At 41.6% G+C, this 23,967-nt stretch overlaps 1 protein-coding gene across 5 annotated transcripts in view; it reads right to left on the reverse strand.

The window, feature by feature from the left end:
* kcnc3b (potassium voltage-gated channel, Shaw-related subfamily, member 3b) overlaps window positions 1-22,946 on the reverse strand; it is a 38,481-nt gene extending 15,535 nt beyond the window's left edge. For all 5 annotated transcript variants that reach the window (XM_034558876.1, XM_034558873.1, XM_034558872.1 and 2 more), the window contains exon 1: window positions 22,326-22,946. In XM_034558876.1, the coding sequence (XP_034414767.1) occupies window positions 22,326-22,946 (621 nt within the window). The remainder of the gene's footprint in view (window positions 1-22,325) is intronic.
* Window positions 22,947-23,967: the final 1,021 nt, after the last annotated feature.

Below are 23,967 nucleotides of genomic sequence, written 5' to 3' on the forward strand. Positions count from 1 at the left end.
TCGGCTGTATAAACTGTATAGGCTGTATCGGCTGTATAAACTGTATAGGCTGTATCGGCTGTATAAACTGTATAGGCTGTATAGGCTGTATAGGCTGTATCGGCGGTATAGGCTGTATAAGCTGTATAGGCTGTATCGGCTGTATAGGCGGTATAGGTGGTATAGGCAGTATAGGCTGTATAGGCTGTATAGGCGGTATAGGCAGTATAGGCTGTATAGGCGGTATAGGTGGTATAGGCAGTATAGGCTGTATAGGCTGTATAGGCGGTATAGGCAGTATAGGCTGTATAGGCTGTATAGGCGGTATAGGCTGTATAGGCTGTATAGGCTGTATAGGAGGTATAGGCGGTATAGGCTATATAGGCTGTATAGGCTGTATAGGCGGTATAGGAGGTATAGGCTGTATAGGCTGTATAGGCTGTATAGGCTGTATAGGCGGTATAGGCTGTATAGGCTGTATAGGATGTATAGGCGGTATAGGCGGTATAGGCTGTATAGGCGATATAGGCGATATAGGCGGTATAGGCTGTATAGGCTGTATAGGCTGTATAGGCTGTATAGGCGGTATAGGCTGTATAGCGGTATAGGCTGTATAGGCGATATAGGCTGTATAGGCTGTATAGGCTGTATAGGCTGTATAGGCGGTATAGGCGGTATAGGCTGTATAGGCTGTATAGGCGGTATAGGCTGTATAGGCTGTATAGGCTGTATAGGCTGTATAGGCGGTATAGGTTGTATAGGCGGTATAGGTGGTATAGGCTGTATAGGCGATATAGGCGGTATAGGCTGTATAGGCGGTATAGGCTGTATAGGCTGTATAGGCTGTATAGGCGGTATAGGCTGTATAGGCTGTATAGGCTGTATAGGCGGTATAGGAGGTATAGGCTGTATAGGCTGTATAGGCTGTATAGGCTGTATAGGCGGTATAGGCTGTATAGGCTGTATAGGCTGTATAGGCGGTATAGGCTGTATAGGCAGTATAGGCTGTATAGGCTGTATAGGCGGTATAGGCAGTATAGGCTGTATAGGCTGTATAGGCGGTATAGGCAGTATAGGCTGTAAAGGCTGTATAGGCTGTATAGGCGGTATAGGCTGTATAGGCTGTATAGGCTGTATAGGCGGTATAGGAGGTATAGGCTGTATAGGCTGTATAGGCGGTATAGGAGGTATAGGCTGTATAGGCGGTATAGGCGATATAGGCAGTATAGGCTGTATAGGCTGTATAGGAGGTATAGGCTGTATAGGCTGTATAGGCTGTATAGGCGGTATAGCCTGTATAGGCTGTATAGGCTGTATAGGAGGTATAGGCTGTATAAGCTGTATAGGCTGTATAGGCTGTATAGGCTGTATAGGCGGTATAGGAGGTATAGGCTGTATAGGCTGTATAGGCTGTATAGGCTGTATAGGCGGTATAGGCTGTATAGGCTGTATAGGCGATATAGGCAGTATAGGCTGTATAGGCTGTATAGGCGGTATAGGCGGTATAGGCGGTATAGGCTGTATAGCGGTATAGGCTGTATAGGCGATATAGGCGGTATAGGCTGTATAGGCTGTATAGGCTGTATAGGCGGTATAGGCGGTATAGGCTGTATAGGCTGTATAGGCTGTATAGGCGGTATAGGCTGTATAGGCTGTATAGGCTGTATAGGCTGTATAGGCGGTATAGGTGGTATAGGCTGTATAGGCGATATAGGCGGTATAGGCTGTATAGGCTGTATAGGCGGTATAGGCTGTATAGGCTGTATAGGCTGTATAGGCGGTATAGGCTGTATAGGCTGTATAGGCTGTATAGGCTGTATAGGCGGTATAGGCTGTATAGGCTGTATAGGCTGTATAGGCTGTATAGGCGGTATAGGCGGTATAGGCTGTATAGGCGGTATAGGCTGTATAGGCTGTATAGGCTGTATAGGCGGTATAGGCGGTATAGGCTGTATAGGCGGTATAGGTCAGAAGCGTGCCAAACACACTTTAGGTAATTTTTTGTGGCCAGGCTCCCTAGGTGCATGAAGTAGGATCAGATTTTATGTGACAAAAAATGTTTCAAATGTTCAGTATTGAAGCCGAACATCATGTTGCTCAACACAGCCACCCATATCTGTATTGTAATTTGGTTTTATGTAGAGCTTGCTCAAAAGTCTCTTTTAAAAAGAGATGACGCAAACAGCTTTTACCCGGGTCACTGGTGTTTAAGATGGAGACACCGGACGAAAGACCGGAACAGATGTTCCTGAGGGGTGAGGGGGAGTGAGAAGTGATTACCAATGTTTCGTGGAGCTGCGTGAACAGTTTTCAACGTGTCAGTCTAAAACTCAGTGTCCATAAAGTGTTTTTTTCTATGGCAGAAGGGCGCTGGCAGGACACTGAGAACAATAGTGCCTTACTAGAAGAGCTCAGAGTGGCTGTACAAAAAAATGCAGCAGCTTTTCTGGTGGCCGCATACACTCTTTCCTCATCAAAACACTATTTGGACACCCAGACTTATTAATCAAAACTGCATGTTTGCTGTGCACATAGGCATGGAGGTTCTGTGGTTATTTCATAATGCTCTGATGCTGGTTTCACAAAATGTAACCAATGGATCTGCTGTGCGTAATTGTTGCAACAACGAACACAATGATTGGTGGTGGAATTGGCTGCAGTGCAAGAAACATATGAAGCCAAATCCAGGCCAATAGTTTTGTTTGTTTGAAAAAAAGATCTGGAGTGGGGGGCGTGGTTTCAACTACTGGGGCGTGGTATCATGAGTGACAGCATAACTGAAGGATTTATAGAGTACTATTAATTTAATACTTACATTAGTAAATATATCACTAATAATCATCATTAACTGCGTTTTCTTTTGTCAAGTCAACCTTAATGCACACAGCTCACCATAGCGAGTGTTGCACTGTAAAAAAGGATTTGAACAATAAATCATGATAATGTATTTTTGTCATTTACTTCAACTTATCATGATAAGTTATACAATTACAACTCAATTGTATAAGTTGTCGGTAGTTCAAATTGTAAATTTCAGGAAGTCAATTGAACTTAATACTGTGAGTTATAATGATGGTTATGTCCAACAGTCAAAAACAAGTGCCAATAACTGCCGTTCCTCAAACGGCCACTTGAGAATTTAAAAGCGATTCAATTTCCATTAGACCCCCATGTTAAATAGTCAAATTCTACCCAGAAATACAAATGCATACAGCCTACTCTAAAAAACAGTTTTATTCTCTTTAGCTAATTTGCCTCTTCATGAACTGTTCATGGGTGACTTTGTGTACAACTAATCCATTTACATTGTATTGAGGCTTATCCTGCATAACTTTAATAGGCGTTCACAACAAACGCGTTGCGAATATTCGCAACGCGTTTGTTATGAACGCCTATTAAAGTTATGCATAATCGACCGTACCAGGTCGCAAACTGCGAGCTGCCTGTCAGCTCAGCTGCATCACTAACCAATGGAAAACCAGACGGCGAACTAACCTAAACCACGCGGCGGATCATTACGTTTTTGACAGCCGGATCACAAACGTGACCTGGACACTACCACGCAGTACGTAGGTTCAGCGAACCAAGTGGCGGATGAATATCGTTAGCTAGCGAGACGATGTACGTGAGTCGACCCTGGACATGCGGCGCGACAGCTCGGAAAGAGAAAGCCCCAGTGAGGTGAGTGACTCCATCAGCAATATCATTCAACCCAATAAGTCAATGTAAAGAAAGTACCTGCTGTCATGTTAATATATTGTCTGTAAATGTATGACGCTTAAGCTTTGTTTAATGCGGGTGGTTCAGTATGGACAATAGTCCAGTGTTAGCTAACATTAGTTTTTAATAGTCACATTTGAGCCGCGTAAATCCCGATAACCGGTTTAATTGGACCCGGAAACGACAGAAAGGTTGATTAACAATAGTTTCAATCGATTATAATATTTCAGAGGACATTTAGAAAAATGTAATTTAAAGCTAACGTAATGTTTTTAGCCAGCTTCTCAATGTAACTTAGCTTAGCAGCAGGACTGTCTCCAGGACAGTTCGCTACGGCCAGTTTATGGACTACTTGTGGTGTGGCTAAAATATCAGTAGCTAATATAAGTACATTTAAAACCTAATTAAATTAAATTAATATTTTAATCTTTTTGGATTTGTGCTGGCAGGCTAATGCTTTTGTCAAAACATGCCTCGAAAACGGGACCTCGTTATCTAGCCAGTTAGCTAGCTAGCTTAAGTTAAGGTTTGCACTAACCTACTTTATTTGAAGGTAATTAGCTCGCTAGTAGCTTTGGCAAGCTAGCTGTGTTCGCGCCACTTTCGCGTGCTCATGAATTGACGTCATGAATTCCAGTCTTGAAGCTCCGCCTCCTTCAACAATGCTGACGCTAAAATATTAGATTTGAATTATTTAAAAAGCATTAGTAGATATTCTAGGCCTAAAATATAGTGCAGCAATATAAGATACTAATAAAATATATAACATGTTAATAAGAATAAATTAAAATGCTAAATATACAATGTAACAATGTCTGCTGAATGTCTTTTGGTAAAACCAGAGGATCTTAATGACTATATGCCGCTTGTGTCATATCTAGTTCAGGGGCGCATGTTGATCTCTCCCAGGACATTCTTGCTGGATTAAAACCTGCTGTAAGTATATCTTTCTTCATACATGTCTTGTTACATTATTTAATATTTCTACTTACTGGATGTACTTACTAACAGTACATTTCATCTCCTTTTCAGGTAAAAGTGTTTCACAATGCTCCTGCGAGTCATTATATCTGAAAATGATATCAGACGCCTTTCTATTGAAAACATCCCCCCAAGCGTTAAGGAGCTGTGCCAGGTGCTGCAAACAAACCTTGGTCTGAGAGGTGGATTCATATTACAATTTGAGGATCCTGAGTTCAACCATCAGTTGTGCAACCTGACGGACATTAAAGATCTTCCTTTGGAGCGGGCAACATTAAAAGTGTTGTTCACAGCTGATGAGCCTGTGGAGAAGCATCCCAGTCTGAAGGAACCGGGGCCTGGAAAGGGATGGTACTCCTGGTTTCACAGTCTCAAATTCAAGCTTGGAAACTACCGGCAAAAGTTAAGTGCTGCAGGATGTCCTGAGGTTGTTATCAACAAAGGAAAAGGAGGAGATTCAAAGGGGAAACGTATGAAGAAGTCAAAGAAGGGCGAGGTCAACTACTGTCCAGATCCACCAGAAGGACAGAGTCATGAAAACATAGAGGAAAAGCGAAAGCTGATGGTGGTGGAAATGCTAAAAAAAGACCCTGATCACCAGTTGGTGGAACACCTGATGACGACTACGTTTTCCCAGCGCCGAAAAGAAATAATTGGAGATCAGCCACTTGTTGCAGAGGTCCTTTCCAGATGGCCAGCGCTGTTCCTTGAGAGACAGGTAGGCAGTCATACTGTGTAAACTGTCTGTCCTATTTAGAAATGTTGTTTGACTAGTATTTACTACCTGTTTGCATCTCCTCAGATAAGGGCAGAATTCAAAAGAGTAGTCACCACAGACCTTCTGGAGTCATTCCTCAACGGACTTGATGACCTGGTCCCAAAACTCCTGGAAGTCTACAAAGCTGCAACCAAGTCTGGAAAGAAGCAGACACTCAAAGACATGTTGAACTGCCTTGAGAAAAATGTAAGGGGTTGCTGTTTGTTTGTAAATTGATGCACTATTTGTTTTTGTGCTACAAAATGTTCTACCTGCATATTTCTCGGTCTTGTAGGACACAAATGAAAGGAGGAGGACTGCTGCTTTGCTTGGTCTAGCACACTATATATCCGAAGATCCATCAGACGTCATCAGGATGTGTGATGTAAGACAATATAAAATGTCCTTAATGCAAAACTGTGATTACATGTATACGTTTTTGTGTTGTCAGATATTATGTAGACCCGATGATGTATTGAGGAATCAGATTATTTTCTTCTGTGTAGTACTTTAGTACCGGATATTTGCAGACTTTTCTTGTGTCGTATTTACCTCTAAGATGTAGTGGAGTAACATCAAATGCTCAAGTACAGTATAAGTACCTCAACATTATACTTAAATAGGGTACTTGAGTAATACATTAGTTAGTTACTTTCCCTTGTAGAGCATATGTACTTAAAGATGTAAAAGGTCAAACACTATTTCTGCTTTTCTAGGCTCATGGTGAGACTCTGGATGCAGCCATGAAGGGGATGACAGTTGGCCTTCTGATAGGCTATGAAAGTGGGGAACAAGATCCATTTCCATGCACGATTTTCAATGTTGCAGTTGTGGTCGAGGAGACAATTGTGCTCCATGACTTAAAAGATGTGCCATGTGCTTTTGCCATGCTTATGGGAATTGTATATAGTTTAAATCTTGAGTATCCACAAGGCATGAAATATACCTTCGAGTTTCTCCAGCGAGTGCTGATGAAGATACAACCAGACCAAGCCTCTGCCAAAGTAAATGGACTGAGGAACAAAGTTCTCAGCTACAACTTATTAAAAAAAAGAACTCATTAGCTAGATCCTGTCAGTTGTTCCTGTTGTATTTAATGTTCTTTGTGAATAGTTCTGTTTAACCACATTGTGGAAGTTGCATTAATGTAAAAATAATTTGTTAAGATGCAAACAATGTTTTGTAAAAAAAAGGACTCATCCTGTCAGTTGTTCCTGTTGTATTTAATGTTCTTTGTGAATAATTCTGTTTAACCACATTGTGGAAGTTGTTTTAATGTCAAATAAATTTGTTTTGATGCAAACACAAGACATGGTGTTTCTTATAACTATAAATTGTCATTTGAAACGATGCATACTTTTAGGTAATATTAACTAGGAAAGTTATGTCAAAACGTCCTAACTTAAATAACAGAGTTGAAATCATTAGTTGGATAAGTGAACAGAATGCATGATAAGTTAAATATCTTTTTAACTTGCATTGTTAAGTTGACACTACTTATTTGGACAAGTGAACAGAATGCATGATAATAAGTTAAATATCTTTTTAACTTGCATTGTTAAGTTGACACTACTTATTTGGACAAGTGAACAGAATGCATGATAATAAGTTAAATATCTTTTTAACTTGCATTGTTAAGTTGACACTACTTATTTGGACAAGTGAACAGAATGCATGATAATAAGTTATATATCTTTTGAACTTGCATTGTTAAGTTGAATAAACATGTACTATACAGTCATGTGAACTTACATAGAGCAATCCAAAGCTAAAGTCAACTAAAAATCATAAGTTGTATCAAATTGTAAATCCAATTTGACTCTACTTGAAAGTTTAAGGCAGCAATTGAACTTATGTTTTTAAGTTGAACCACATTGATTTTTATTACAGTCTGCCTGTGCAATCAAGTGTTTGATTTCGGTAAATTATGCAACAATAAAAGGTTCACATGTTATTATTGTGAAGCATTTTGTAATGTGAATGTTATATGCTTTGTATTTCCAGTCAGCTTATTCCCTCTGTGGCTTAGTGGTAGTTCAGAAGACACTGTTTCAAACAGTTTTTCTTTTGCATGGTGTGGTTTATGAACGGCACAACCTGTATAGTCTATGGCTCTTATACTGCGATTCATATCAAGTATGGTCTGAAACAGCTTGCTAAACATAACTTAGTCACTAGCGTCAATTTTGTTTACTGCCAATCCCGTGAATCTGGCGTAAAGCATTGCGTCATAATTCTCGCGGTGCCTACACTTCCTGAAGGCAACGTAGTTGAGGCAGGTACTCAGCCTTCTCTGATACGCTGTCACTCATGATACCACTCCCCTGTAGTTGAAACCACACCCCCCACGCCAGATCCCAGCCAAAAGTCTGAACTTAAAAAAAACGATCTGAAAGTGAAAAAAAGATTTGAACCCGAAAAAATAAGATCAGAAAATATAAAATCTGCTACTGAAAAATTAAGAAAAAAAATTAGTAGAAAAAAAAACATACCTGAATCTAAATTATATAATCTAAATTATATATCAAAACTTGAATTTTCAGGTTCAAATCGTTTTTTCAAACAAACAAAACTATTGGCCTGGATTTGGCTCCATAGAGGCACAAGCTAAAATCGTGCCTTTGGGGAACTTAATTGGTCGGGATAGTCTCTGTTTTAATCCAACAACCTGAGACTAAAATAGTCAACTTGATCCTAAACAACAGTGGGGACGCATTGTAGAGAAAGCTTGACTTCCCAATGACACCAATACATACAGGTCTAAGAAAGGCACAAATTAACATTAGCCATAGCTTTTACCTGCAATACTGTGCTGTTATTAATTTAAACCATGTAGTTAAAAACCACAATACAACATTGAAACAAAGGTCCATTCGGGGTTTCAGTAATTAAATGATACAGTAGTTCAAGCGGATTACACATCAAATCAATATTGATCAAACCATCATAGCAGCCAGTCCTTTTTAAATATGCAGCAGCATGTCAAGCAAAGATCTGCTGTGTGATAGAGACCCCCACTGCTTCAATGCACCTACAGCCACACATCAGGTGTGGATGCGTCTGTGTGTATACTGTATGCGCTTGTGTTTACATGTGTTGGTGCAAGTGGCTGGCACAAGTGTGCATGTGTGCATGTGTGCATGTGTGCGTGTGTGCGTGCGTGCATGCATACGTGCGTGCGTGTGGATATGACTCACAATGTGAGAGAGACAAACAGCCTATGGGCACAGGAGGTGTGTGTGCACACTTGCTGATCGCAGATAGTGAGTGGTAACTACATGAGCACTGCATTGAGGTGATGGAGAGGGATCAGTGGAGAGACAGAGAGAAAGAAAGAGGTGGAGGAAGATGATAAAAGGAGGAGTAGCAATCTGTCACTTCACACTTATTCATCTCCTGGCACTTTGTGTCTGTTCTCTCCCTCCATCCATCTACTCGCTGCAACATGAAGGTATGTGTTTGTTTTGGTGTGCACAACCACGCTAATGCTCTGCATATATGATTCAGAGGCTCACTGTAATGTTTTTGTGGCTCTTTATGCGTTGGAACCTCTACAATAAAGCTACCATGTGTGACACCTGCAGTCCAATGACCTTCAAGGCCCGATAGTCTCCCTCGCTCTCTAGACTCTGAAATTAGATTTGGAAAGAGCATCAACATAAATTTAGAAGAGTGGGAGTCAGAGATAGAGCTAGAAAGAGAGTGAAGTAAATGAGAAAGAGCCTTTGAGGGAGAGGGGGTGGAGAGAGAGAGAGAGACAGAGAGAGAGAGAGAGAAACCGTAAAAAGGAAGTTGATGATAGACCGTTGATTGTGTTTCGATGGATGAATGAAGAAGAGAGTGAAGGAATGGAGGGCGAGGAGATGAAATGACGAGCGGAGGAGAAAAGACAATGACGAGGATCTCACCAATCAAGGGGAGTGAGCAGGGTATCGGAGAGTGAAAGTGAAATAAAGAGACAGAGAGTAAGAAAGGAGGAGGTGTTGGGAGAGCATTGATGTAAGTGATATAACCAAGGAGAGATTGTTTGTAGCACAATAGGCGTTTTTGCATGCACGGCAGTGCGCTCTTCTTTAACAGGACCCGAGTGGCGCTGTGTTTACTGCGGCACCATCCAGAAGAGCTTTATCATTACAGTATTACCACAGCCCTGCCTGGCTCTCTGTCACCATGACAACCACTGCGTTAGCCTCTGCTTTCAGGCACCAAGGACAGGACTAAGCCAAATACTGCTCATACAGCTGGCGTAAAGGGCTGAATGTCGAGGAGCAAGAGCAGAACCGTGATCATTCAGACTGGCTGCTGATTGATCGATGAGAGATTACCATTTGTGAGGTCAAGGGTGAGTGACCTTGACGGAGCTATATCGACACATTTAGGATTTTGCCTAAGAGTGCTTTTGTTCCATGTACACTGAAGGTGATGTTTTATCAGCATTAGTATGACGAGCAGCGTCTGGAAAGAATAAGCATGTGAAGTCTTTCCAAGAGAGCAAATGGGCTGCAGAGTTAGCAATGATAAGAAGACATTGAAGGATGATGGGAAATCTGCACATGAATGAGGCATGAAATATGAACATTTAAAAGATGTGGAATACAGAACGTTCTGCTGAAGGGAAACCCGAGCACTGGGTTGGACTTGGATCAGGTGATTAATCTATTATTTTAGGTGAATGGCTTCAGCTATCATTACTCAGAGACTTCCAAAGTAACCACTTAGCGAGCAGTGTGAGCATAACCTTGGGTGGGTTACAGGAATAGCCTTCACTCTTACCATCATCATCAACAGAGAAACACTGTGGATTAATTGAAAATGTTGCTTAGACTGAGATTATACAAAAAATAAATAAATCCTAATACCTAACAGTCAAACACTCCTGAGTGGAAGCGAAGAAAGATGCATTGAATTATAGATAACTTTGGCTTTTAGCCATTTATAACCCTTGACCTCAAGGCTTCCTCATGTGAGTTTAAGTTGTGCTGGCGTGGTTCATGACATATGTCTATATTACCCATAGTTACAGTATTCTAACCATCGTTTTATATTAAGTCCACAAAATACAGTTAATACCACATGGAAAGCCAATGTCTGCCCTTATACTTTGATTAATCTGAATAGTAATTTAGTGAAATGTAAAAAAAATGACCATCATCAGTTAATACATGTAAAGCAGCTACATTTCTTTCTATCAATAGTGAAAGGGGTTTGCTTATAGTGACAAACACAGATAATTATTACCTGACTCAGAGGTCCCATCTGCTCTGTTTTAGCGTCTTAAGAGTTCACTCTCACAGTGTTGTATTTAGCTGCAATAGCTCTGATAAAGTCACTGTATGTTAACCTGCTCAGCACTTAACGGTGCACAGACAACGGTAGTGAAAAGCTGGTGAACACGGTGGAGCAGTATGCAGGAAGGAGCCAGATATTTACCTCAAGAAACAGAAAAAGAGCTAAAGAGTGAGTATTGGATTTCCATTCATCAGGTGGACACAAACACAATAAATGATAATGTTGCTCTGTATGTGCACTGTAAATAGGCAGCTGTTTGCGAACAGGTTTGTTGTTATATTGACTTAGAAGCTAATAATATACCAATATTGTGTTGTTTCAGATTCACCTAAGTTATTAAAAAAACAGTTATTCCTGGTTGAAAGGTTTGATTCACAATCTAACTAAAGCAAGGAATCTCTGTCTGTGTGTCTGTCTGTCTGTGTGTCTGTCTGTCTGTCTGTCTGTGTGTCTGTCTGTCTGTGTCTGTCTGTGCGTCTGTCTGTCTGTGTGTCTGTCTGTCTGTCTGTGTTTCTGTCTGTCTGTGTCTGTCTGTCTGTGTGTCTGTCTGTGTGTCTGTCTGTCTGTCTGTGTCTGTCTGTCTGTGTGTCTGTCTGTCTGTGTCTGTCTGTGTGTCTGTCTGTCTGTCTGTCTGTCTGTCTGTGTGTCTGTCTGTCTGTCTGTCTGTCTGTCTGTCTGTCTGTCTGTGTGTCTGTCTGTCTGTCTGTGTCTGTCTGTCTGTGTGTTTGTGTGTGTCTGTCTGTCTGTGTGTGTCTGTTTGTGTGTGTGTGTGTGTGTGTGTAGGTGTGTGTGTGTGTGTGTGTGTGTGTATGTGTGTGTGTGTGTGTGTGTGTGTGCGTGTGTGTGTGTGTGTGTGTGTGTGTGTGTGTGTGTGTGTGTGTGTGTGTGTGTTTGTATGTGTGTGTCTGTCTGTCTGTCCTTCGCAGATCTCGGGAACCACTAATTCACACTTGGCGGGTGCATTGTTGCTGAAATTCTGACACATGGCAGGTTTAATATTAATAACTTTAAATAAACATGCAAACAGCAAAGCTTCCGGCTCTGCAGCTCAGCAGCGGGCAGACAGTAAACGCTGTTTGCTCACTGACTTCACTGACGTGTGAATGAAAAAATAGCATTATTAGCAAAATGTTTTTAAATGTACTTAATGTCTTTTCAAGGTGGAGCTTTGAATTCTAAAATTACGCTGGTTAGTTATGAATATTAACATCATATTTTAATTGTTATATTTTGTTTGTTAAATCTGAATCTGCAACAAAACCAGTAACATTTCTTTCAGGTAAATGTAGTACAACAATATTGTGTATACTGTAACTGTTTATATTCAGTTGAGTTGCTTATTTTCTATGTGCTTTGGGGAAAGTTATTTCAGGGTACAATGAGTAACAATATTCAACATGTTTCCTATCTTAACATTATAATAAATCTATAGCTATTTGGGACCCTTTAAGTTGGGGCCCCAGGCCCAGAATGCCTACCTTACCTCACGGTAAAGTCTGCCCTTTGAAGCTCATCCTGGACACGCATGTTTTCATCGGGCACTGCATTAGTGATATGAAATCTGACAAATTTTCAAATTTGAGAAGCTGTTATCAACAAATGTTTGGTATTTTACATGAAAAACCTACAATGGATAGATAATCCAGTATTGATTGAGTGATCATGTTAGTGCTATCCCAATTACATTGTAAACCCTCCTCTCTGTACTGCAATAACATGACAGACATTTTGAGTGTGGTAGTTCCATCATTGCAGAACAGTCAAGATTGCAAGGTGCACTGATCTAATAGCTCCTCAGCTTATTTTAAAAAAGGGGATCCATGTTGGCTGATAATACCAGACTGACAATAGACAGAAAGTAATATCAGCAGAGATATCAAATTGATACTTGAGAGCATCTCTTCCCCTTTTCCTGTCCCAGAAGAACAGCCTCAAGGGAGATGCAATCGACATGCCGTGGAGGACGTCGGTATCCGAGCCAGGACAGGCAGTTAAAGCAGAAGATTGTGAGCCCTTGCTAGGGGTCACCCTGCACACAACACGGGATACTGCGGGATAATGAAGGGTAGGGGAGATGAGGAAATGGTTGGGACTGGTAGAAGTAGATGGAGTAGAGGAGGAGGACAGGAACAGAAATCCCGTCACGGGATGGTTGCACGTGTTGCATGATTGTATCTGTGCAAAACACGTGTGCGGCAGGCTCATCAAACACCTGGATGCAGGAAGAGATGAAGGAGGAGGAGTGACTGAGGTTGGAAGGAGGTAGCACTGAACTTCGAGATATAATTAGCTTCTGCTCGAGGTAATCTTATATTCCGAGTGCTAAAAACACTGACTCTCTGAGGTCAGTGGTCTTGGAAGCGATCCTAGTCAAATTTAAATCCCAACACAGACTTCTGTTTGAGAAAGTTCCCTGAATGACTCAACTCCTTGACACACTACAGTTGATTCGGTAAGCTCTCCTACACACACACACACACACGCACACACACACTAAACACAGTTTTGTATCTGCTCTAGCGTTCAGGTCCCCTCCATTTAATTTCCTGCAATTATGTGAAACCTTTCTGAAAACAACCCAATGGAGGTGAGTGAACTGTACACGTGTCTGTTACCTCTCTACTGCTTTGTATTCGCTCCGGACTACTGCAGCATGCTATGTGCATTCGTCCTTGCGACGCAGCCCTCCCCCTTCCTCAGACGAACCTCCTTTTTTCCTCCCTTCCTCACCCCTTTCGTCATCGTTGCATTGTTCGAGACACGTAGCGCAGGTTTGACAAAGCTCTCCCTGTTCAAATATCTGTGATGACCGACTGTCTTCATGCCTCATCCTCCTCTTTTTCTAAACCCCCTCTGTGCTTTCTCCCTCTGTCCTTTCTCCTTCTGTCCTTTCTCCTTCTGTGCTCCAGTAACTATCCGCAGCCAACTTCATAGCATTATAAAAATGAGAATGAAATGGGACATGCATAAAGGACTTTTTGATAAACGAGATCACTGCACGTATTAAACTGTCAACGTTTTTATGTCGTGCTGCTCATAGAGGTAAACTAAAGAATATAAAGTTGCCAAATGCCTGATTTTAAGAAAATGAAACCCGATATTCTGATACATCTTCATCCAAATCCACTCCTGAATCAGACCCTTACACACTTCATCACATTTCTATTTAAAGTAGTCATTCGCTGTGCCTCCACTCCGCTGGCACTTGGACAGGAGGGACAATCACGAGGAAGCAGATGGTCACACAGGAATTGTCCCAGTGACGCCCTCCAATGTCATTTTCCAAGGGAATGAGCAGGGATACAGATTGACTGTTTAAGTGCCACTGGGTAACGACACCTGGCCAACTGCAGACTGAATGCTTAATCAAGAAAAGTGTCATCAGTAGAGCAAAGGTAGTGCTTTTTCAAACATAAACGTTCCCTAGATTAGGATTATGAGAGTTTGCTGCTTTTCTTTGTTTTATGTGATAGTAAATTGCGTATTTATATGTTTTAACTGTTTGTTGGATAAAACTAGCAATTTGATGACATCAACTTGGGGTTTCAGAAATGGCCATTTATCTGACATTCGTTCATTGATAATCCACATAATAAGATATAATCATTAGTGACAGTCCTAGCATGATTGCAGATTAAGTGTTTGCTTTTCTAACATTACATTTCATTTTTTTTAAATCGTAAAATGGTCAGCCACCATTATTATATTACATTTAATTGGATGATTGTAATAGTACTGAAACAATTAGTTGATTAATTGATTAACAGAACAAAAGTACCAATTATTTGCTGATTCTAACTGGATTTGCTATGTTTCTCTATCTAATATTATGTCAAATGGAATATAGTTATGAAAAGAAGCTAGTTGAAGGTTACACCGTTGACTCTGGGAAGTTGCATTTTTTCCTTTCATTTAGTAAGTTATTTATTAAAATATGATGAATAAAAAAGGTCTACAGATTCATAAATAATGAAAATGTTAATTAGTTGTCAGCCCTTAAAATGATTAGTGATTGGAAAGCTCCTTTGCAATATCATCTTTTAGCTAATTTCCATTTAGTTTGTTGGTGTGTGTATTTGTAAAAGGCATGCTTTGGGGACATTGGCATGTGTGAGAGTGATCTGCAGGGTTACATATGGAGGCGTGTCAAATAAAGTGATTCATCTGTGTGCTGTAAGTGTGGACGCTCATCTGGATGGTTTATGGGCATCTACACTTACAGAGCATGGGCCAGTGTGTAAAGGTGAGAGCACCAGAAGGGATTTATGTTCAGCCGTGTGTTCGAGGGAGTCAAATATAAGATGTGTGTTGTAATGGAAGTGGGTGAATGTGTTTCTATACCACATTTAGTATCGCTTTAGTTACAGTATGTGCTGTTCTATTGCTCATGAATAATTGACTATCTTTATGCAACAAAAGGACTTTTGATTTGGCACGCAATTAAGACTTGTTTTTCTCTGTGAGTATGAGAGCACTGTGTACTTGTTTGTCTACATACGCTATGTGTGTGGCGGTCTGTGCGACTGGTAAACAATGAACTGCTCTCTCATGTGAAGTTTTGTCCCATTTAGAGAATTCAGATTCCCACCACTGTAATCAGCTCTGGCACCATGTCAGCTCTCCACCATGCCAGCGTCCGGAGTCATTTCGATTCAAGAGGGTAAGAGCACAATGTCCAGGGTTTGCCATAAGGTTCAACTAATTGACGATCAGTGCAGTGGTGTGTAGTGCCGATTCAGCACTTAGCCCACATGGCTAAATGGATCGACTCAGAAGAGGAGGAGGAAGATGGCTGAGGAGGTCCAAATAAGAAGAAGAAAAGTATTTGGAGTTATAAGAAACCAATGTTTGCAAGATAATAACACAGCATGTTAAATGCTTCTGTCTGAAATGTTATGTGATACTTAAAGCAGTAGGTTGACATTTTGGAAAATACACTTTCTTGCCAAGAGTTAGTTGAGAGGATCAATACCACTCTCATGTCTATACAGTACATATGAAGCTGGAGCCAGCAGCCAGCAGCCAGCTAGCTTAGCTCTGTTCAAGGATAACACAATCTGTTTACCAGCACCTTTAAAGCTAATTAAAACTAGATAATATTGTTTATTTAATTTGAAGGGAAAACCTGGAACTAAACTTGTTTGTAATGTGGCAACAGCTAATAGTGTTCGATACTTCAGCAAATCATTCGGCATATTAATAATCACTAAATTCCTCCACATTCATAATCCAATGGTAATACTTTGAAATATATTTAAAGTGGTTTATTTATTTTAGAATTCATATCTGAAAATCATTGTTGGTCAATGTAGAAAGATCTACACAGCACAATATTTTCCAAAATGGGATCACTGTATATATATATATCAAAACGTAATAGTCAAATGATCAATTCATTTTTCAGATGAGTTTGGTAAATTGGTTGATAAGGAAAAGAGAGGCTGATGATGGTCATGATGAAGAAGAGCTTAGTTGGATAAATTACAGGAGGAGGGGGAGGGGGTTATTTAGTCTCCTGTATGTGAAATGTGGAAGTTATTAAATGTCATTTTTGTAGGTTGCCTATCAAGTACTTTACTTTATGGATTACATTATTAGACAAAATGACAAGGTAGTAAAGGTGAGACAGGAAAGTATATAAAGAGAGGAGAAAGAGGCAGAATAGAAGGACAGGAGAGAGGAGAAAGAGAGGTTAGAAGTCTGAAAGGATCTTATTAAACATAAGTCGACATCTACAACTGTGCACAAGTTTGTGTCTAAAGCTCTTCTCATGACAGGAAACGCATTAAATATCTTCTGGCAGAATAAAGCTCCGCTGCCGTGTAAAGAAAACCGAGAGGAAACACTGCAATTGACAAACACTGCAGTTTTTCAGTTTTCACCACTTTAAAGTGCTTCTCACATATTTAAAACAGAGATCATGTCTCTGCCCCTGTTTGGAGACATCGAGCAGCTATCCAGTAAAGTATCGCCAACAGACAGTGCTCAAGTTACAAACAAAAGGACAGCGACTTCCAGGGATGCAAACACAATACGAGAAGGCCTGTGGTACAAAACATTGTCAGGTGAAATTGAAACGGAACACGATACATTTACAAATTGCAGGCACAGGAGAAGCAGGTTGACTAATTATCGCGCCCTTGCCAGCAGCTACTGCTTGAGGAAAAGAGATACCTCAATAAACTTGGTAAACACTTAAGAATATCTCCCGCCATACGTTTGTTCTATGTTCTGTCCACCACAGTGGTTTTCTACATGGAGACAACATGTTCTTTGAGCACTCCAGCACTGTGGAAAAAGGACAGCAAACAATGGACCTCAAGACATGACCTTCAGGTAGAGGGGAGTGCTGGACACAGTGCCGCTCCCCAGAAAATGAACCAAATACAGGCACACAAAGTCCGATTCGGAGGGGGCAAAGGGGCATCTTGTACATTCTGAACTACAAATGGTGCTTTGTCAGGAGATTGCTGGGAAAGAAACTTCTAGTGCGAAACTGGATGTGACAAAAACTGCTAAACCTGTGGGAGAGTGGCACAACATTATAGGGCACCATACAGATAGTTAGCAATGAATTTCATATGGCAAAATACTTTTCTTTTAAAATCTATTATGCGGGCAATTATTCTGCATCAATCTGTGTCACATTTACATAACTTAACTTCCTTCATCCAGACTTTTGATGTCCAATATTTACTGCTCAATGCTCACTTAAAGCTTTTTTGTTTATATATTCCTATGTAACCTGTAACATATGCAGGCACAGGAGAAGCAGGTTGACTAATTATCACGCCCTTGCCAGCAGCTACTGCTTGAGGAAAAGAGATACCTCAATAAACTTGGTAAACACTTAAGAATATCTCCCGCCATATGTTTCTTCTCTGTTGTTTGGGTTTGGTACTTCAGTTATTTCCGATTTTCTTATGCGCTGAATGGTCATACAACTACAAAGTCTCATCCTGTCATCAGTAATGGAGGAAAAGATTTGCCACCAGCCTCCTTTTCCTCTCTTTGCTATTTCCAGATGTAACCAAGAGGCCCATGAATGGACGTGGGATATCGACCTTTTATCGGGATCAGGGGTTTTAATGGAAACAGCTTGGAAGCACAAATACCAAACCTCACCGCTGAAAGTAAAAGTTTAATTCAACGCGCTAAAGAGCTTTCAGTTCACAAAGAGCATCATCATCTTGATTTCACATCATCGCTCACACCGGTACACTGCTAACGCTGAGGTTCAAAACAAGGTGTTTGTGCAGTTTTAGAGGGATGTGCACCTTTTATTAAATAAAGGTAATGATGACAGTTGTGATGTTTACTCTCCCTGAAGCATAATGGGTAAACACAACAAATAACGGAGGAATATGGCAAGTTAGAGCCCAGGGTTTGCGACCACCCACATCACAGATCCCATTGTACTCCGACCAGAGTCTGAGTTCTGTACGTGGAACTACGTGGAACTACGTGGAACTACGTGGAACTACATGGCGCTGGGGCTAACCAAACTAGTCACAAAACTATTCGAAAATAGAAGTGACCAAGTATAAAATAGTCTGATACTTGTTAATAGCAAAATCCTGCTTTACTGAGAACAACACACGTGTTTTAAATAGCAAGTTGGAGAAGTAAAAACTTGACTTTATTATTTACAAATCCACAAAGAACTCTTTATCACACAATATCCCTGACAAAAATGTCAACCATACCAATTTATTTTCCACCCAACGTCATCTTTATATGTACACTGATGCCTATCAATAGAAGCATTTGTTCTATGTTCTGTCCACCACAGTGGTTTTCTACATGGAGACAACATGTTCTTTGAGCACTCCAGCACTGTGGAAAAAGGACAGCAAACAATGGACCTCAAGACATGACCTTCAGGTAGAGGGGAGTGCTGGACACAGTGCCGCTCCCCAGAAAATGAACCAAATACAAGCACACAAAGTCCGATTCGGAGGGGGCAAAGGGGCATCTTGTACATTCTGAACTACAAATGGTGCTTTGTCAGGAGATTGCTGGGAAAGAAACTTCTAGTGCGAAACTGGATGTGACAAAAACTGCTAAACCTGTGGGAGAGTGGCACAACATTATAGGGCACCATACAGATAGTTAGCAATGAATTTCATATGGCAAAATACTATTCTTTTAAAATCTATTATGCAGGCAATTATTCTGCATCAATCTGTGTCACATTTACATAACTTAACTTCCTTCATCCAGACTTTTGATGTCCAATATTTACTGCTCAATGCTCACTTAAAGCTTTTTTGTTTATATATTCCTATGTAACCTGTAACATATGGCATACTTAAAATGTCTATATTCCTTTCAGTAATTGTACATTTAATGTTTCCAAAATATCCTTTATTTTAAGGGCTATTTTCTAACGTTGTTTGACAACATACATTGAGTGTCAAGTAATTACATATTAGATTATCTTCAATGACAAAAAAACATTCAACACAATAACTACAGTTCATCAATAACGGTGAATCCTTGGAAATTCAATTAGGATCATTGTCATTCAGGGAGAGTAGAGTTTAAAACAGTAAGATAGTAGAGCAAAATATGTCAACACATCTGAGAACAGCTCTATGTCAACCAAGCACAGATCAATAAGAAATCAAATGCACATCATATTGTATAACACTCATGAAACAGAAACATATACATTACATCCATAAATGTTGTCAATGGGTTAACGGTTGTGATATCATTCAAGCATTAGTCCTTGTGAGCATTCTCAGATTTTAAGAGGTGATAGAGGAAGAGAAAGGGGCTTTAAAAACAGACAAAAGAGAAGATAATCAATTAGTTATCAATCAATAGGCAGGCAGGAGGGCCGGGGTAGGAAGATTGGATGGCTCAAGTCTTCACAGATAATCGAAGATGCTAAGACAAGGGTCCCCACCTCCATCATACAACGTCTTTCTCCCTGTGGTGTCACCTCCTCCCTGTTTATCACAATATCCCTCTTCCTCCTCTTCGTCTCTCTCCATATCCCTCTCAGCCCTTTAGTCCCTTTTCCCTTCTATTTCCCTCTGCTATCTCACCCCTTCTCCATTTCCCTCGCTCCGTCTATCCCTCTCACTCCCACTCTACCTCTTTTCTCTTCCTCCAGTGCTCCACCTCCTCTCTCCCGTGTCTACTGCAGCAGAAAAGCCAGCACCGACACCAGCACGTGTGTGTTTGTACATGCGTGTGCTGCTACGGTAGATCCACGAGCGGGCTTCGCATGATCACGAGCGGAGAAGGAGGTGGAGATTGTTATTTTTTTGTGAAAGACCTGCATGGATGTCGAAACGCTCTGATCAAAACATTGATTGCTAACCAAACAAAAAAACCTTAAATCATTAGAGTATTGTCTCTGATCCTGTTTATTTCCTCTCGTCTCCCGCTTCCTCATTCTGTTTCTCGCTCTCATCTGTCTCATTGTATTTCTACACCAGCATCTCATTTTTTTTTTTCCTGTCCTAGCCGCTCTCTATCTCTTCGCTTTTTCTCTCCACATTTAATTTGCATCCCACGGGACTGAACAGACCAAGAGGTTCTGCCACATTGGACATGATGCTTTCAGAAAGAGCAAGGGTGGGAAAAAAACAAGTGATCTGGATCACAACGCTGTTTGACGTATAGCACTTGCATATTAGACGTACAGAGAGAAACAGGGCTGTGTTCACCCAAAAAAAGAGCTGCAGCCATTGAAATGAATCCTACTTACTAACTGCACCGTATCCGGCATAACCCCAACGAGCCGTCGCAAACACCACGATCTGCAACCATTCCACTCAAAGAATATATTTGTATGATTCATGAGCTCTATGGTGTAAAACTGATCATTACATAATATACAACATTCTAGCAGCTAGGCAGCAGGTACAGTAGCTTGAATCCAAGGTATGGCAATACTGCAAATGATGCCTCCTCATGCTGAATGATAATTTAGAATCAAGCACCAAATCCACTTCTGTTTCCAGAAACATGTCAAGCATCTTTTTTGCCTTGCTTTTGTCTTTACTATTATGTCATTTAAAAATCCAAACCCCAAAGCTATCTCCTTCTCATGCAACACTTGGACATTCTCCAAAGAACCACCCCACGATGAGCTGTTTTGTTGCATAGGGGAAGAGAGGGGTGGGATAGTGAGAAATCAATACGATTGGGATAAGAGTGACACTTAGAGAAGCCCTTCCTGCCTGATCCCAAGTCCAGAGAGGCGGATCAGGTGGCCTAAACCAGACTATCTGTCTGTCACAGCCCAACACTTTACTCTTCCTTGGGAGGAAACTGAATCCAGGTATGCAGATCTATACTTGGTGTGTGTTTGGGAATAGAGAGTTGAAGCCTGTGTTTGCAGCTATTGTTTTCATCAGTGATGATATATACAGTTTCTATTGCTGAGTGTGCAGTGATTTATGTTTTTTAAAAATTATTGGAGAAGTTATTCTCATCGTGATGGCATGAATTGGCCACTGCAGGTCTGCAGCTGACTGTCTAGTGATGCATGTTCACCACAGTGTGCATGCATCCACAGTATCCAATGGTCCTTACACACCCTCATAACAGAAAAATAGTAGACAGGGTGCAAGAGGGTGCACTAAATCATTGAAACACAAATCAAAGCAGCTGTGATCAAGCAGCTGGTTCCATCTATAACTGGAGGGTCTGAGAAAAAAAGAACCACAAGCCCACTGTAACTGTTTTCATGTACCACGGATCAAAAACACAGCCAGTAGTACTTGTTACTCAAACACCTGTATGATTAAATGCCATCAAATGTTTGCTTTTAAGATATACATAATCAAGTATTTACATGAAAGCAATAAAGAGTATTCCAAAATAGGAGCGAGGTGTGCGTAACAGCATAAATCCCGTGCGTAAAAGCCATATCGCATTCAACTGGGACAAAGGGGGACTGGCAAAAAAAACAGCAGACTGTTGCAGTACCAAGGACATATGTGGAGACATGCACTTCGGCGCTGACAAATCGGCGTCGTATGAACGTCCCCAGTGTGGTGCTACAATAAATAAGACTAGCATGAAATACGGCGCATTGATGTGCATTGTAAACGGACAAATGTGACCTAATAAGGGCGTTTGGATGCAGGAGGCGCAACGGGTGCCGCGTTTAGAGGCAGATATGTATTCAACCTTCTTAAGTAGGAAGATACGACGATAGGAATAATGATACAATAAAACGGGGTTCGGTGTGAATCCAGTTGGTCTGAAACATTTAACATATCAAGTATGAGACATGGGGGTGTTGCCTTTGACAACACCTTTGGTTGTTGTATCAACTACCTATAGATAGCTGCCATCTCATTTTCCATTTTCCCTATGCTATCAGCATTAATTATGCAATGCCATTAGGTCTATATCCTGCTATTTAATGCAAGCTATCCTGTCGGGGATGACACGCATACCGACAGTCAGCCTGCAGTTAATTATGACGGACTGGTTTCAATGGCAATGTGGACAGAACATTTGAAAAACAAAGTTTCAAAAACGTACCATGATTCAAGCAGTGAGACATCATGAGGCAGAATATGCAACAGCACACAAACAAGTTGGTCCCTCCAGGAGAGACGTAACTCACCCGAGCATATTTAGAGGAATACGGGTCCTCAAACAGTGCCCATATTCGGGGCTGCCAGGTTTTCCACCAGCCCGCTTTCCTTGCGTCCTCTTGCATGCACAGTCTTTTCAAGTCCCCATCCGCACCGCCCAGCGCCGGTTCGTCGTCCGGCGCGTCCGGTTCTGGATTCTCAAAGCTGTCCAGTGCCTCCTCCGCATCCCGATGCTGCCGGTAATTCATCCAGCAACACGCCTCCACGTCCGTCTCATCGATACCCCAGAAAGCCAGCTCCTCTTCGAACAGGGGACCGCACACATCGTTGGGACAGTGCAACTTCCCGGTGCGGTAATAGTTGAGGATGAAGGAAAACACGGACGGGTGGCGGTCGAAGAAAAACTCATCTAATTTGTGGTCGTAGTCGAAGTTGCTGAACGCGTCCGGCTCGGTGAGCCACGATAAACGGGTACCGGGCAACGTTTTGAGGGTGCTCCGGTAGGTCTCATGCCGCACCCCCCCGCAGTTTATCACGATTTTCTCGCTTTCCGACGGACAAGTCATGTCTGCGCTGTAACATGCTTTGTTGGACGACTTGTTCCCACCCTTGCGCCCTTTGAAAGAGGATACACACACCGAACTGAGCATAGAGGACCGGGGGGGAGGGAGAGGATGAGAGAAACCGAAGGGAGGAGGAGGGAGGAGTCTGAGGAGTCTGCGGGGAGAGAGAAAAAGGGCAGAAATTTTAGAAGAAGGGAGAAATAGATGTGGATTATCAACATTGAAATACGAATATGAATCGCGCGCTAAAGCCAGCTGTATTTGCAATTATTCAGTCGATAATCAGCTGATGGAAGGGCACAAAACGACCTTGTGCAGGTGCAGTGACTGTGAGGGGGGAGCTGGGGAAATGAGCGGGGTCGAAATTGTTTTTAACATCCTGGAGCAGAAAGATGCCTTTTACTTATTAGTGCAACATATGACAGTAGGTGAGCATATTCATAAATCAGCATCCTCACAGGCTGGTTGTTGTCACCACTGTGATAATAAGGTGTGTTCAGCTATTGTGATGTGACTGCTGGGGTCCCATCCCTTATGCTCTATTATGTACTATTCCAGTCTCAAATTCCAGTGATTAGTGTAGCATCGATATGGTCAATGCTTGTGTCAGTGTTCATTCAAATCCTCTCCTTTTATTTGGCTACTGTGCAGCTTGAGCATCCTCCCCCCTCCCCCACCCCGTCCCCTCCCCACCTGCAGCAACCCTGCTCCCAAGCACCCAAAGACGTGTGAGGAGAAAAGAGTGACAGAAAGATTGGAGGAAGAGGGGGAAACGGGGTATCCATCACTCTGCTTCATTTCCCCCTTTTCCAAGAATGCCTCTATGACGTCAGGTGGCGCAGCACCGTGTGTGTTTGTGTGTATGAGCATGTGTGTGTAGGTGTTAATTGCCTCCCGAGAGTGCGGTGTCCGTCCTAATGTTAGATCTCCTCAATCAGCCTATGTGCGTGCTACACACACTGCTGCAGCCCCCTCCAACCGCACTGAGATTCATGCGATGCACAATTATGGCAATGCTCTCTCTGCCACTTCTCCCATGCACTGTGTGTGTGTGTGTGTGTGTGTGTGTGTGTGTGTGTGTGTGTGTGTGTGTGTGTGTGTGTGTGCG

The sequence above is a fragment of the Cyclopterus lumpus genome, chromosome 19, assembly GCF_009769545.1.
Source record: "Cyclopterus lumpus isolate fCycLum1 chromosome 19, fCycLum1.pri, whole genome shotgun sequence".
In the NCBI taxonomy this organism is placed as follows: domain Eukaryota; kingdom Metazoa; phylum Chordata; class Actinopteri; order Perciformes; family Cyclopteridae; genus Cyclopterus; species Cyclopterus lumpus.